This window comes from Phoxinus phoxinus (genome assembly GCF_949152265.1).
Source record: "Phoxinus phoxinus genome assembly, chromosome: 7".
Classification (NCBI taxonomy): domain Eukaryota; kingdom Metazoa; phylum Chordata; class Actinopteri; order Cypriniformes; family Leuciscidae; genus Phoxinus; species Phoxinus phoxinus.
The window spans coordinates 28084448-28101040 of NC_136882.1; the positions used below are offsets into that span (position 1 = coordinate 28084448).

General features: G+C 37.3%; 1 protein-coding gene across 50 annotated transcripts in view; it reads right to left on the reverse strand.

Annotated features, from left to right (window-relative positions):
* Positions 1 to 16593, reverse strand: part of caska (calcium/calmodulin-dependent serine protein kinase a) — a 147984-nt gene that overhangs the window by 12217 nt on the left and 119174 nt on the right. For 10 of the 50 annotated variants that reach the window (XM_079619098.1, XM_079619089.1, XM_079619086.1 and 7 more), the window contains 11 exons: positions 15929 to 16006; positions 11407 to 11487; positions 6956 to 7144; positions 6528 to 6606; positions 6025 to 6110; positions 4778 to 4846; positions 3977 to 4045; positions 2512 to 2547; positions 1261 to 1299; positions 592 to 788; positions 229 to 344 (listed from right to left, as the gene is read on the reverse strand). In XM_079619098.1, the coding sequence (XP_079475224.1) occupies positions 229 to 344; positions 592 to 788; positions 1261 to 1299; positions 2512 to 2547; positions 3977 to 4045; positions 4778 to 4846; positions 6025 to 6110; positions 6528 to 6606; positions 6956 to 7144; positions 11407 to 11487; positions 15929 to 16006 (1039 nt within the window). Of the gene's footprint in view, positions 1 to 228; positions 345 to 591; positions 789 to 1260; positions 1300 to 2511; positions 2548 to 3976; positions 4046 to 4777; positions 4847 to 6024; positions 6111 to 6527; positions 6607 to 6955; positions 7145 to 11406; positions 11488 to 12056; positions 12105 to 15928; positions 16007 to 16593 lie in introns of all 50 variants that reach the window. The other 40 variants (XM_079619079.1, XM_079619123.1, XM_079619121.1 and 37 more) reach the window with 7 other exon arrangements.

Below are 16593 nucleotides of genomic sequence, written 5' to 3' on the forward strand. Positions count from 1 at the left end.
AACAGAAACATTGAAAGCCAATCAGGATTCACTCGACTTGATTGAGCTTTAGCATTTAAATGTGTGTACTAGTGTGGACACTTATATAGTTATTGATATAGTTATCATTCTTGGTGTTAACAGGGGCAGATAACTAACTAGGTTACTAATAAGGGAGAGTTGATTGACCAGCATCATCTGTTGTCTATATGGAGAGAAGAGAAGCAGAAAGCCCAGTGGAAACTGTACCTGCGTTGTGCTTTGCTAGGTATTTGTCTTTGTACTGCTTTTTTTTCTTGCCAAACCAAGTACAGCTCGCCTGCTGCTCTTGCTTGGTTTTCTCCATGGCTATACAAGCCACCCGCCTAGAAAACAAACAAAAGAAAGAAACAATTAGATGGACCATGGACGTGATGAGTGCGCAGCATATCTTTTAGCCTTGATGATAGTACATTGAGTGCTTTTAAATCATATTGTGAGCGGCTTGCATTGTTCTGAATCTTCGTTCCCTCCTCACTCAGCAGAAGCCAATCATAATTTTCTGCCTTCTATCATTCAAATAAAACAAATGATTCAAATGCTCATTCTGCTCTAGGAAAGAACCAAACTTGCCACTCCTGGAGTTCAGGTGAGGGAATCAGTCCCGCCGTGGCATTCTTGGTGTTTTCCAGTTTGCCTTGCCACCAGTTATGGTCATCTTTGTTGATAATCTGGATTATGTCACCCACTCTGAAGCGAATCCCTGCCTCTTTACAGGGGATGAGATCATCCTTCACCGGGTCATACTCGAACTGTGCCCGTACATAGATCTGAGAAGAGACATGTTCAGCGGAAGTCAGAAAAGCCCTAGAGTGGCACAAGGAAAGGAGACTGACTGATGGAGGAGGTCAGGGTACATGAGGAGGTCAAGGTACAACTGGGCATCAGGGTTCAAGTGGAGATCAGGTTTTGGTTGCGATGAGAGGTGTGCTTGGCTGAAGCTCTGTATGAGGGTGAGTTATGTTACGGAGCCCTCGCTGGACATTTAGTGCAGTTGGATACCAAACTGCGGTCTGAGAGTAGAGTGGTGTGTGACTCCCTCATTTTAAAAAAATGACATTGGATTGATAAAAGGGGCCTTTAAGTATAAATATTGTTTTGCAAAAATTGAGCTTAACGTTATATTTTCTAAGAATCGCAGTGATGATGTAATTGTTTTTGAGTCCTTGGTACATTTGGACTTAAATGGTTACACAACAGTTTTTCAGAGCAGTGGATTGGGCTCATTCTTTAAAATCTTACCTGGATGGAAAATTTATCCTTGATTGGAGGTCTGGAGATCTAGGGCATGAGAGTATTACAAACATCATGCAATATCATGGCACTGTGGCTGCATTAGTATGGCACTGTGAGCAGGGGTTGGTGAGATGAAGAATGCAGCTACGGAAGCTAACATTCAGAAAAGTTATGGGTCGACATAAAGGAACAAAGCAGGGTGGAGATGTCATTCACATCACTGTGTTATCATCACTTGTAATATAGTGGATAATTTGAAGCACTCGGTGACGCACTTCAACCAACACAGACGGACTTGTGCTGGCAGACGGCGCCCTCTGCTGATCGCCTATCTTCCTTTCTACTTCTCATCCTATTAGGACACAATTACTCAAGGTGAGGACAAGAGATAAGGAGAACAAATTGGGATGAGCTTTTTCATCCCTCATCGTCAGCTTTGTTGATTTACAGGGTAATCTAGTTGAGATGTGAAAGGATACACACACCACTCTGTAGCCCAGAGCCAGCAGAAAAGCATGAAACTGCATGGGGTTCGGTCAGGACAGACACAAATTTGGAAAACTTGATTGATTCACTTCTTTAATAAAGTTAAAAGTCTAACAGGGACAGAATGAGAGTTGGGGCGGTGTTTTATGGTTTATGTGGAGTTACTCGTAAAAAAAAAAAAAAAGTAAAATATTAGGAAGTTTTCTTGTTGACATGCTCTCTAAAAAGTGTTTTTAAAAAAACTGTTATTTTCATTTATTGATATCTTAGCTGCTACAGTCTTTAGTGTAATCAACTGTCTGTGAGGTTATTCGTCACAACACATGAATACCGGTAATTTACTTATTTATTTTTAAGTACAGTGAGTACAGATAAAATGCAACTATCTTAATGGTTGTTTTAGAGATTTTCTCAACTGATGTGTTGCTAACGCATAGAATAACCTATTTGAAAGACTAAAAATTTATGTTAAAATTATACAATTATTTAAACTTTTTTTAGTAGTCACTAAAACAACAATTAATAAGGCCTCTGCATTTGCAATCTTGTTATTGTGTAAATGCAATGCAATAACACTACAACCAGTCTGTCTGCAGAGCAACTCAATTATACAGTGAGATGTAGTGAATGGTGTTAGTGCAAGAACGGATTAAGAAAGTAGGGTGTTAATAGCAGTGAATCACTAACTACTCGTTCATTCAATCTCAAGCACAAAAGCAAAATGGAAAGTCAATTGAGGAGGCTAAGAAGACTGAGGGATGCTCTATTCACCTGGCGTCCTTTTGGCTGGATGGTTGATGGCAAGTCCTGTAAAGCAAAGGCCAGCAGTGAAAGAGAGACTGACCATTTACAGAGGAAAGGCAGACTTTGACTCATGAAAGACGTCAACAATAAAAAGACAAAACATAACAAAAAATCTGGTTGAGAGGAGGCAATGCTAACTCCACAGGGGAGGATCACAAACGTTTCTTCATTTTGTGTGTATGCATATGTTAAAAGAGAAGAAGGCTGTTGAAGGTAAATCTCGCAACAGCAACGCACCAGAAAGCAAGGAGCAAGCAAGCAGCTTTAGCACTACACACTCCATTCAAGCATGTTCATGAGGCGGAGACTAACTCTCCACTATTAAGAACACCAAGAGGGTCCCACTGGGTCCATATCAGGGATGAGCGATATTAGAAAACATTTATATCATGTTATTCTTACAAATTCTGAAAAAAAACAAAAAACATTTACTGAATTTATTGAAATATTACTGGAAAAAGTATTTCGTATAAAGACTTAAAACAATGTCCAAAGTAAAGGAAGGTTTATCACACATTTAAATATATATATATATAATAATAATTATTATTATTATTTAAATACTTTTTAATATTTTATACTTTAATTATATTTGTATGACTAAATATTCATTAAAAATAATTATTCTGCTTAGATAATTTTTTTAGGAAAATATACCAAAGAAATCATGACAAATAGAAAACCTTTTTCCACTTTCCTAAACTTCTTCCAAACTTGATCCATTCTTTTCAATGTCATTACCAGCCCAGCAGTAAAACATAAGAAAATATCATTTTGATTTTATAAAGAAATTTCTATTATTTTACAAATTTCTATTTTTTTATAGGTTTATTGTGTCAACGTCTGTATCGCCCACCCCTAGTTCATATACAGTGCTAATGCAGATCTCACTGGATTTTGTTAGAAGTATGCATGCAAGAAAAATTGATGCTAGGAATCCTTCGCATGCCTCCATACTAGAGTTTTGCCTAATCATTGTGCTCACTGTCAGCAATTATAGATCACTAATATTAACTCATGGGAATATTTAATTACAAACAACTATAGTAGATCCCACATTCACTGTACATAACACTCCCCTTCAGTGGATTTACAGAAACAGTATTAACACTGACAGTCAGAGTGATTTACAGCGGCACAGAGCACACCAATTTGTGAACTGAGATAACGGAATCTAGCAAACTATGTTCAATGGATGTTACTTGCGGTCTTGTTCAGTCGTTGTGTTTGTGTTTGAGATTGTCAAAAAAAAAATTCTAGAGAAACATAAAAACAAACTGGAAAAACAAAAAATACCATAAAACTGGACAAAACTAGTGCAAATTAAGAGGGAATGATTGCAAAAATTGGGTGAAATAATCACAAACAACATTAGGAGATTGTTGGGGGGAGGGAAGGGGAGTCGTTATTTGAGGTTGCCTGGGATCCTTACCAAGATAGAACTGTTAAGGCTGGAATGGCCATTAGCAGGGGACTGTCTGGAGGTGGAGGGGGATTCTTTCTGTAATAAGATATAAAGGTCAGCGAAACAGCAGAGTAAACGGACACTAGGCCAACACTGCGGTGAGAAATCGGGGACATCATGTTAGGGAAACCAAAAGATTTGCTTGAGATGAAAGTTATTAAATGGACATTTTTAAAGCATAGTAATGTTACTGTTGCAAAGGGAAAAATGTTGTGAACATCAGGCCATATTGCAGCTTCCCACCAGGGGGGGAGCCAACACAACTTTGTGTCAACATCTTCCCTGAGAGATTCAAAAGTGAAATCTGACCTCTTTAATAACAACATGTATTTAGAAATGAGGAATCGTGTGATATGGAAGGGGAGTTTTATGAGAAATATTTATCTGTATGCAATACGGTACAGATTAACTTGATAAATTGTGAATAATGCTGCAACACTGTCAGACTGTGAAACATTCTCACATTGTACATCTAAACTCCTCTCAAAATTGGTAATATGTAAGGGAGGTTTCCGGTATCTTGGTTGTGAAATTGGTGTGCGGTAGTGTCTGAACCGGGCCTTTTGGTCCGGCAGGATGGAGGGTTTTGGGGAGAAAAGCGTTAACACGCAGCCATCAGGCAGGCAGTTAGTCACACAAGAGTCCACGGCAATCAAACCCCACCACACAAGGCCACAACAGGCCAGGGCGGCAAACCACAGCACTGCGGAGAGAGGAGACTGGCAGAGACAGAGCAGAAGAGAGTGCAAAGGCCACAGAGGCCGTTACCTCACAGGACGACTGCTGCGTGCGGTAGCTGGGCACAATCTTAAAGGTGATGCTGCCTCTCATTTCTCGCTGTCAATAGAGAAACAAAAGGCAAATTATTAAAAAAGGCACATTTTACTGGATTATGTCTGGACAATGGTGTCATCTACTCATCTTCATGTTGTTCCATGTTTTTTTTACTTCCACACAAATGGGAAAAAAGTAGACGCATACAAACAGTAGCTTTGTGTTAAGCAGCGTTCAGATCGACAGGGTTCCTAGACTGCTCTCTATTCACTGAGCATGTCATATCTGTTGAAGTTCACCTCACTTGACAAAACAAGTTCATTTAGAAGACCCTGCGATGTCATCAAACAGACAATGCTTAAGTAACAAATTAGAGGAGTTAAAGTCATAAAATTATAATTCTTATTTTTATGGAATATTGCAGTGTTTGTAAATAATGTATCTATGCACATCATTGTTTTTAAATAACGTGCCCTCTTAATCTTAAAAAAAAAAACTACTCCCCCTTGCAACGACATCTCTTCTCTGATGACGTTTACACCGGCGTGAGGGCGGAACAAGCAACCTGTCACTCACATGGGATTGCAGCAATAGCAAATTAAAATGATCCAATCAATTTGCGATGGACAAAATCAAGCCCCGCCCTACATTTTTTCAATCGAAAAGCCATTTAACTCATATGAAAGGCTCAATAGGGAAGAAAAGATGCTCACAACTTCCGTTTCATGCCGATTTTAAACTATAATGACATAAAAAATAAATATAAATAAATGTAAATAAATATAAATTACCATACGTTTGTGTAAAAGACGTGACATCCATGTGTATTTAAGTAAATAATACCTTTATCATTTAACTAATAAATATACATTTTTTATATTTCATATTTGAAAGTGCTAAACTGAGTGATAAATGTCTGTTACGATGTTTAATATGAAAATGAAAGAAATTTGGTTATAAGAAGTGTATATTATCTTATTTAACCTGTGAAGTCCACTGTGCAGGGCACTTACAGTCGAATGGACCACCTTTAGAAAAATAACAATCTACTGTAAGTCATCAGTGGTTGAGGTTTGGCAGTCTGGACATTTTGCTAAATAACTCCATTTGTGTTCCATGAAAAAACCCTCATCAAAGTTCAAACAACATGAGTGTGAGTAAATGGTAACAATTTAAATGGTTGGGTAAACTATTCCTTTAAAGAAAACCACAGCTTAAAAAAAAAGGTTGTTCCCACTCACAAGCATCTTCTGAAGCTGCTCCACCGTTTGATTTGCTACGCTTATGCCGTTGATTTCTCTGATCTCGTCTCCGATGTGTAAAGTTCCTGATTTGTGACAAAGTGACACATTACATGTGTTAATAAATGGCGGTAGTACTACAGTCTTCATAATTTGATATCTATCTTGACTACTTTCACTTCATGAGATTGTCCTGCTTGACGATGGCATGTATTTGTTTGGCAAGTGGGTAAGGCCTGTACGTCAGTGTTACACTGCTGCCAAGAGATTGTGCAATCTGCCCTTGGTAACCACAAGGTAACGGCACACACTCTCAAGCTTGCCATGTAGAAATGTGTGTTGAGGGGTCTGTTTTGAAGCAGCATGGGTTGCATCTCATTCCTATTAATTAAGTGTTTATGGAAATGTAAAAATATAGGAGTGGCTGCAGTGTATGTAGCAGTGTGGGGTGAATTTTTAAAGACTACCAGGGTATTAGGGGGGATTTGTTCTGGTGCATGTACCTTGTCTGTGGATCATTCCTCCATGCATTATTCTTGCCACAATGCAATGGTTCAGGTCGTTCATTTTCAACGTGATGCCCTGAAACAGAGCCCACAAACGCATTTGAAGCCACATTGATGAGAACGGCAAGCTTTCAGGAAGTTTGACAAACGTGGATATAAATTGTAACCACTGTGAGAACTTAATCAACAACACCATCAGCTCAGGGTGGCAAAATGCGTGCAGAATCTAACAACACAGGATATTTAATGTGCAGTGCTAGCATTTGCACACTTAGAACGTGGAGGGATCAAAACCTCTAAAGTTTAAAGAGTAGCTATGATAGCTAACTATATGAAACTGTTCTCAAGTTCATGCTAGGGATATATGCTAGACATACAAGTCTTTAGGTTTATATATGTGTACATGTAAAGTTAAGCATTCATACCATTGGTTCGTCTGTGTTCTTCTGGAACTGAACAAGGCGCACCCGTGTGACATTCTCTATGTCCATGTCTCCGTTCATGCTTTCGGGTGAGTCTCCGTTGAGGTATGGTGATGTAGGTGGTGGAGTGACCCTCAGTGCATCGTCACTGTACACTTCATGTGCCACAACGTCATGAGTCTGAAGTAAGGCCTTGAAAGAAAGTAATAGAGAGAGATATATGACACACACAAACAAAAAAAATATCATAGACTTATACTAAAGGTATATTCAGCGTGAGAGTTACGCAATTGGCACTGTTCTCATGCTCTAACACCACTAGTCCATTTTCTCACGCAGTTATGACAGGGTTTCTGCAGGTTACAGTAAGTCAAATTTAAGACCTTTTTAAGACATTTTAAGACCATATGATTTTCTGAAATTCTGAAAAAATCATAAAAAAACAAACATTTTATTTCAATGAATTCAGTCATTGAAAAAGCATTCATTTAATTTACAGATAAAGCAATCACATAGTAACCTTCCACACCCAACAACGTGCCAAATGCCCAAAACCTTAGGCTCCAAATGAAAACTTTCAAACCGTACTAATACTACACAATGAAATCAATTCACCAAGTTTTATGTCGAAACCCTGCAAATAACAAATAAAATTAGCATCAATATGCACTTTTTGTTTACGTAACCATTAAATAATAACATTAAAAATGATGGCCAGCAAGTGTCTTGCAACATGTTGTCTACTAACACGTTTTATTACGAAATTCAAACAATAAATACCGTTTTGGCGCTTTCAATGTGGCGTGACAGATCGCTGTAGCGCCTCAGATCAAGTGAAGCGGGAGCGCACTTGAACCGTTCATCTCTTAGGCCTACTTTCTACTACTATTGTTACAGCACCAAAATAAAAATAAATGAACATCAGAAGGTATGTTGAAAGAACCAGTACAACTTACTGAAATGTATCATGTCTCATGTAATAGCTCAATCAGTGTTTCAACCACGGATAAAACAGCTAGTAAACAATGCCACATAATGTTACATTTACCTCAGAAAAGTCATTCAGTGGCCATAATCTGTACAGTTAGCGAGAAAAATGAACTCTAGAGAGGAGCATTTTGCAAAGAAAAAGGACTATATTACATATTCATTTTCTTTACTCTAACACCATTAAAAAGTTAGTATTATTTTTATTATAAAAGTATCATTATAAAAACACCTTACATATGCAGCTGAAGGGTTCTCTGTATAGTTTACAACATTAGTTGAGAAAAATGAATATTTAGGGTAGGGTACAATGGGGCTAAATAGAACATGTGCTCTTCAATATGATTGCAGAAAAATTAATTAATTGAACATTGATTGTTAATACATTTTGTAGGAAAATAAATTCTTAAAGTGGTTTGTTTTGCATAAAAATCTTATAAAATGTACAAGGTGGTGAGGGGGACCTTTTACCCCACTCTGGAGGTAAAAGGCTCACCAGGATGGGACAAAAGGTCCCCATTATTGATACAAATAGTTTGCTGGAGTTTTGAAAAAATATATTATGCAAAACATATTACTTAAGCTAAAGTTTGTACAATTTATGTTTGTGCAATCACATATATTAAAATAAATGTTTAAAAACTATATTATCTGAAAGCTTTGAAGATGATCCCATAAAAATGTAATATTGCATTACAGAACACTGTACATTTATTTTCATGATTTATCACAACTTATCTTTTGTCAAATCAACTTAGATTATTAATGTTGTTTATTTAGTAACATAATATTTTGAGTTTCTATTTATTAATATCTTTCAATGTATAAACTAAATGTTTTCATTCCAATTAACTTATCATTTTAAGGTAATTTAAAGTTTTTTTTTTTTTTTTACAGTGCACAGTAACAATATATTTTACTATATGATCTGATTAATATGATCTTTATGAGGCAAGTTGTGTGCTTAAAATAAAATCAATGCACCTTTTACAGTGGTGCGCCTTTAGCCCTGTTGTAACTCACGTGTATAAAAATGAATTGATAGAGTCGTGATCGAAATTGAATCACATGAATCGAATCGTGAAAAATCTCACTCCAAGCTGAGCTCAAAAGTTGACAGCCCTTCCTAAGCTAGTAAGCAACTAGCTAGTGAACATTATGCACTAAAATCCACTCAGATCACATTAGCAATCACAGAGCAATGTCTTGGTAATCAATCAAGGAGGCGAGTTGTGCAAGCACAACTCATAATGAACACTACTGTTGTTTGGACTCTGAACGTTTTTTTTTTTCTTCTTCGAGGAAGTCTCTTATTCTCAACCAGGCTGTATTTATTGGATCAAAAATACAGTAAAAAAAGTAAACTTTTGAAATATTATTACAATTTAAAATAAAATGTAATTTATTCCTGTGATGGCAAAGCTGATTTTTCAACAGTCATTACTCCAGTCTTCAGTGTCACATGATCCTTCAGAAATCCTTCTACGTAATATGCTGGTTTGCTGCTCAAAAAACATTTCTTATTATAATTCGTATTATTCTTATTCATTGTTGAAAACAGTTCTGCTGCTTAATATTCTTGTGGAAACCATAATAATAGATTAGATTAGAATAGAAGATATTTTTTGTATCAATGTAAAAGTCACATTACAGAAATCGTACAGACCCTGCACGTTTGTGTACAAATCTAGTTAACTATGTATGACTGTCTGCCTTCCTAAAAGTGTGCAAAGCAAAACCAAATTAATTAATAATAATCAGCACCACAAACTTTGTCTCCTTTCTTGCCAGCTCATCTGACACTACCATCTTGTGTGGAATTATGAGAGAGAGAGAAAAGTATCGAGGGCAAGGTCATGCTGGGATTCTACAGCTAGTACCTGATGGTGCCTCCCTCCTCTCTTGCATTTTATCTCTTTTCTGACCCCCCCACCCCCTGCACTCACACACACCCACACACACACTGGATCCTGCTGACGGAGTTGGTGATCACCTAAATCTTTTTGACTTTTGAAAGCAACCGTTCCCTCTTTATTTCTCTCAGTTCTGTACTAAATCCCCAGTTCAAGTGGAAGTAAAAACATTGTAAAAAGCCCCCAAATAAGTCCCTTGCAGCCTGGATTATGCCAGATTAATTTAATCAATCTCGCTCAGTGTTCCATGACACATCACTTATCTCACACACTTTGAAGAATCTGATTTTCCTATACTTTTAATCTCACCAACAATTCTCTCCCTCACTATCACCCCTGATTGAAAGGTAAACCTGTAGAATTATGTGATATAATAACTTTTTGTACTGGGGAGGACGTTTAACTTCTAAGGGTTACAACATGTTTTCTGTGTAAAAAGTGGAGAGGAATCTTTAATCAGCTCACAAACAGTCGGTTTGAAGGGCAAAGGGCAAACTTTCTGCTTCATCTGTCATGAGGTTGTTTGTCCAGCTGAGAATAATGCTCTGAACACAACTGACGAATATCTCATTGATTATAGAAGAAGATTACAGAAAAGGATTGCAAAGACTGAGATGGTGAAATAAGTCTGCAGACAACATCTTGAATAAACAGACTTACCTCAGTACAAGAGATAGTTTTGCTGACTGAAATTTAAGCAAACTTGAAGACTCCACCTTTGCTGTTTAACTGTACTTCATGATGTTAGCAGTGCTCTCTAACGCTAAAATTACAATAAGGATAGCCTTGAGATCCTTAAAGTCAATATGAAATATTACAAACAATTTTACTTTCGTAATGCAACACTGCAATTCAAAAGTTGAGCCAGTAAGATTTGTTAATGTTTTTGAAAGAAGCCTCCTAAGCTCTCTCACAGTAATACTGTGAAATGTTGCTACTTAAATATATATATTTTTCTATTTTAATATATGTAAAAAATGTATTTTATATTAAAAAAATTCCTGTGATGGCACATAAATTTTCAGCAGTCATTGCTCCAGCCTTCAGTGTCACATGATCCTTCAGAAATCAATCTAATATGCTGATTTGGTGATCAAAAAACTCTTATTATTAACATTGTTGAAAACAGTTGTGCCGCTTGATATTTTTGTGGAAACTGTGCAACATATTTTTCAGGATGCTTTGATGAATAGAAAGCAAAAAAAAAAACACAGCATATCCATGTGCTATATTATTTACTGTAATTTTTTGTCAATTTAACGTGTCCTTGCGGAATAAAAGTATTAGTTTCTTGTGATAATTACTAAATAGATATGTGGCTATTGGCTACCATTATCCAACAGTCCGCACAGCCTAAGTGACATGAGGAAAAGGAAGGTTACATGTTGATATATTACAAAGAATAACATGGGCCGATAATTCATTTATAACAAGACCAGAACGTGCATCAAGGAAAGTAAATAGGGTTATACAATTTAGATTTCATATTGACTTGTTGAGGTGTTTTTGTAAAGAGATTATCAAAAGAATTCGAGCTGTGTTGCTGTGACTCACCATGAAATGGGGCTGGGACAGGATCCGTCTCAGTTCTTTAGCGTCTGCATTCTCCGGGTAGCATGAAATCTCCTCCAGTACCTACAGACAGACAGAGTCATCAGGCTTTACCTCAGTCTGTCATCTCCACGCTAGGTATATATCTCTTGAGGTGAGTAAAGATGCTATATCTGACATAGGCTTTTTAATCTCATACACTGCAACACAACTTTGAGCTGGACTGCTGAGACCCCACACACCATATATCAGAACAGACACACACACATACACACAAAAATTTCTTGCATGACCCTTAAACCCCATGTGACCAATCAGCACTGCTGTCTGGACTCATTTGGCCCTTCTATTGGCGGGGTGGGACGGGTCAGGTGGGAAGGGGGGGATTTGGCACAGTACTGCAGATATGTCACAACTCCCCGCTGAATGCTTCTGAGCGCCGGAACCTGAACGTCTTTTGAAACCACACTAATCATCTCTAATGAGCTCTAATCAATGTTTAAACCCATCTGGCAGCCCCTCACTGCCAGTCAGCATCACTAAATGTAAAGCTCAGACATTTACAAGAATCCGTGTAGTTAGAAATTTCCACATGTTCTACAAAAGTGGTAAAAAGAAGTGGACATAAGATTGGGAAAATGTCTGCAGCTTACATATTCCAGATGTTTCAAAGCCGTGCTCGACCCGTCTTCAGCGGAGGTCTTAGCATGAGAGACACACACAGGAGAGTTTTATAACATTTTGATACATATAGTCTGTGTAAGAAGCAGCATAGTCGAAGGCTGAATTTTGGAGATAGGCATTTCGCCGTCTCCGCAAGATTCAGTCGCTCAGGAAAACAGTGAGAGGTGATGGGTTAGTTTCCGCCCCGCTGGCTCTAAGCAATACAAAGTGGATAATCCTTAAGTATTTCACCACTGCCAGTGATCACAAGCAAGAGGCCAAAGAGGGTTATTCGAGAGCACAGCTCTTTAATCACCAGCCAGCCTGAGTTCCTTTTTGATGTGCAATGCTAAAGGAAGTGGTTGAGCTTTATAGGTTGTGTGACTTGTGACTGAGAAGAAGGGACTGGTTTTTGAGGAGTCAAGCCTAAGAGAATCACTATGGGAGGCCATCAAACTATAGATTAAGACCAGAAGCAACCACCAAGACTAGTTTGAAACTTACTATTTTTATCTTAGAGAATGCAGATGGTTTTAACGATCCAAACTAAGATTGCTTTAATCTCATTATGGGAACTTGAAAATGAAAATCTGTTTAACACATCTGTTTGATCAAGCTTACAGATAGCATCAAGTTAGGATTTGTTGACATTCAGAAAGCTCCAGTTGACGCAATTAATGTATGATAAGACATTATCAGTTTTGGTTCACTAACTTCAAGTCAACAGCATTCGCAACCCATTTTACTTCAAGAAAAAATTTAACTGAATGGGGGACTACTCCCCTCCTAAAACAGCAGTTTAAAGTCGAGATGTAATGGAAGATCTTTTCTTCCCTATTGTAAAAACATCTAAATAAATGTGAGCTTGCAGTGGGTTGTGGAGTGGCATGTTTAAGCTAACTAAATGATTGGAGAAGTCCGCCATGCATCACCAGAGTGAAGTCTGTCGTTTCACCGGAAAATTTAGTAAAACTAAATGAAAAAATAAGAAAAAGTTTCACATATGTACATAGATGAATAATTGACAATAAGATCAATAGGGCTGCCCCCCAATAGTCGACTACACGTTAGTCGACCTAATTTTAATTAGCTGGTTAGTCACAGAAAAAGAAAAAAAAACTCTACAGGGAAGTGATGAAATCACACAGTCCATGACGGACAGATCATTAACAGTTAACACGGCTGGTCCATGTGGTAATTACAGTAGCCTATGTCGGGCGGCAAATCCAAATGTTCACCTTTCATTCATCAACCTCAAATACGGCTTCTCATTTGAAACATGTAAGTAGCAGCCTAATGTTAGCCACCTTACATGGCCGCTCACTCTAATGTTATCCTAGATAAATGTGCGCATATCCAAGTATTCATGCGGAGATCACTTGCATTTTTCCTGATAACAGCGAAATTAACTTAAAATACCGTAGACTAATACATCATTTGAAACTGTCTACTTTTATTTGTGTGCATACAATTACAACAAAACTCAACCTTTTGTAAAATAAAAAGAACAAACAGGATGCACTTTCTGCCATCTCTGTCTCCATAAACATCTTTCTGGACCGTGCCACAAAAATGATCTGATACCAATACTCACACAAGCATATATGACATATACTAAATGTCTATAGCAAGCTTGAAATGGCTACTTTTAAATTAACAAATATTCTCTGACAACCTAATTCGTATGAAACGTCAAATTCATCTTTGCAGCCGACACAGACTCAAAGAAACACTAGTTTACCTATAAATTATTTAGTAAGTCTCCTTGCTGTTTTTTTCTTTCTGTCAAATTCATAATCATTACTTTTCCTAGTGCGCTGTGGCAAATGATAAGTGTGCGCTTGCGTGCTAATTTATATTTTAAAGTAATATTTAAGTAATTAATTTAATATCATAAACGTGCGACTAGTCAACTATTCCCTTAAATGAATGATTAGTCGACTAAAAAACTCTTTGTTCGGGGGCAGCCCTAAAAATCAATAACATGCATTAACCAAATAGATGAGGATGTAAAGAAATCCATCATAATTTCCTATTATTCTCATAATATTTATTACATTGAATTAAATTAATTAAAGAGCTACATTAACTTTTGCTACAATTTAGACTGCATTACCTTGACTTTGCCTTTCCTGCCCACCTGTTCTCAATAACATCAGCTGTTTATAAGAAATACTATATCAATGTCTTTTATGTCTTTAGAGCCAGCAAGGGATTTTTTTTAGAATGCTCGTAGAGTAACTGGATATTGTGGTTAATGGATAGTTACACTTCATTTAGCGTGTTAAGGACAAAATAAAACCATTAGCATAACTATTCACTGTCTATTTGTGTTAAATGTGAGGATTTTAACAGTTTCTGTGCAAATGAAGAGAGCAAACGCTTCAGCCAACAGTGAGGCAAGCACACAGACAGTCACACATCAAACATACAGCCCGATAAGATCAACAAGCTAAATGCATTTTCACTTTCTCAAATTTACTTTCAGGTAAATTGAGAAGCGTCATGCCAGTCTCTGTGATCTCAATGATAATCTTCTGCACTTGCATGTCAATGGCGATAAAAGACCTGCTTTGTCCAAATCCACACAGTCATTCTATTTTTTTTTCTAGTCTACTCCGTAGGTAAAAGCAAACAAACACATTCACTTGTTAATGTAGATTTTTGACTGCAGCTGGTTTGAATGCATTCTAATTCTCCAGGACGAAAACAGGCATGTGTTCACACAAGCAATAGACCACTAGGGATCTGTAAATGCCACATAAATCATACAGTGAGATAAAAAATTCTAAGAGGCATTGACTACAAAACAGGCCTCTGGTTGAGGGCTTTTGTTAAACTATATACAATTACATGAATGTCTGTCACATGGTGCTTTCTAAGCAAGCCATAATGTGTTTTTTTACCATGTTATCAGCTTTTTAGTTATAATATGAAAATGTTGCTCACTTCTAGTGTTATAAATGCCACAGAGCAGAAGTGAAAAAAACATGATATAAATATGCAATGAGGAAATTCAGTTTCTAGGAAAGCCAAGGTGTGAGTAGGTCATGCAGTGAGCCATTTCTGAATATCCAGATGAGCTGTATTAAAATGGAAATATAAACTAGACAGGATAGTTGTTAAAAAAGGAGGACAAACATACACCAAAATATTCTGATAAACAGAGTATTAAATATTTTAAATGTCTTTCTGGGTTAACACATTAAAATAATCAACATTTTATTCCTGAGTCCTGAGTCACATTAACATACTTTCTTGTCGAAGAAATTGAAAAGAGGCATTAAACTAGCCTGGCTCCGCCCTCTTACGTACTTCCGCTCAATATTCATTTTCCTTCAGTACTACGTCTGGGATTGTGGTATATTCTTGGGTTTTCTCCGGTCAATTTTTTACCGGTCCAATCAGCGAACAGAGGGAGTGGCTGAGAAAGATGACGTTGGGGTTGTGCGCTAGTTTGAGTCGTCATACGTCACGACCAAACGTTAGCGATTGGTTAAGGCAGATCCAGAGTGGCTCTGGGCAGATCCAATAGTTTTAAAATTCAACTGAGTACTTCAAACTTCAACCTTCAAGGAAGTCAACGCTTGTCAATGGAGAGAGGCCAGACTCTCTGTACAAATGAAATGTACGAGAGTCTGGTAGAACCAGGCTATCATTAAACTGCATCTTTTCTGAAATGGACAGGTTGTGCTTAAAAGTAGAAAAAAATTGTCCTGGTAGACTTTTTTCTTTTTAATCGACAAAGTCGTCAAAAACTACAATGAAGGTAATTAAACTTCATTGCTAGGAACCTCTGTGCCTCATAATGTTTTATTTGCAACTACAACAGAATATTTCAGTAACTTTAGCCTGAGCTCACCTCTTTGGCTCTCGATACTGCGTCACTTGCAGGATTCCGGATTTGCGGTGAAGACTTGGTGTTTATCTTGTCGTATAGCTGAAAAAGTGATGGACAGAACAATAATCAGAAGACTCCTTGGCCCCTTGCTTAACCCTCACAAACACTGACATTTCACTGACATTGCTGCTTTTGTTTGGGGCCAGCAAATTAACATCACAACTGAGCAGCTCTATTGCATGTAACAGGCTACAGTTTTTCAAGCAATATGTTAATAAAAAAAGACAAATAATTAAACACTTTTCAAAAAAGTATTCCAGTGATGAACAGCTGTAATTGCATTAACAGATGTTTTCCATGTCTCCAGAGTTCCACAGGTACATTATTCTGCGCATCTGAGTCAGCTGCAGTATGCTGTGAGTTATTTGCATTTAAATATTTTTGTAAAAAAACATCTGTTTATATGTAATTCTTCAGTGGCTTAGCTCGAGTGCCAACCCTCACAGGAAAAGCCATGTCACGGCAAAGGATCACACTCTTTATTATATCTTTTTAAAGTGCACAGGATATCCGTTCTTTATTTATATTTCACAATATCACGCATACATTTTTAGCTGAGTTTAAGGGCATTGAGCAAACGTTGCAACACCTCCACCAACAATAAATATTTAAAAAAATATCCCAGG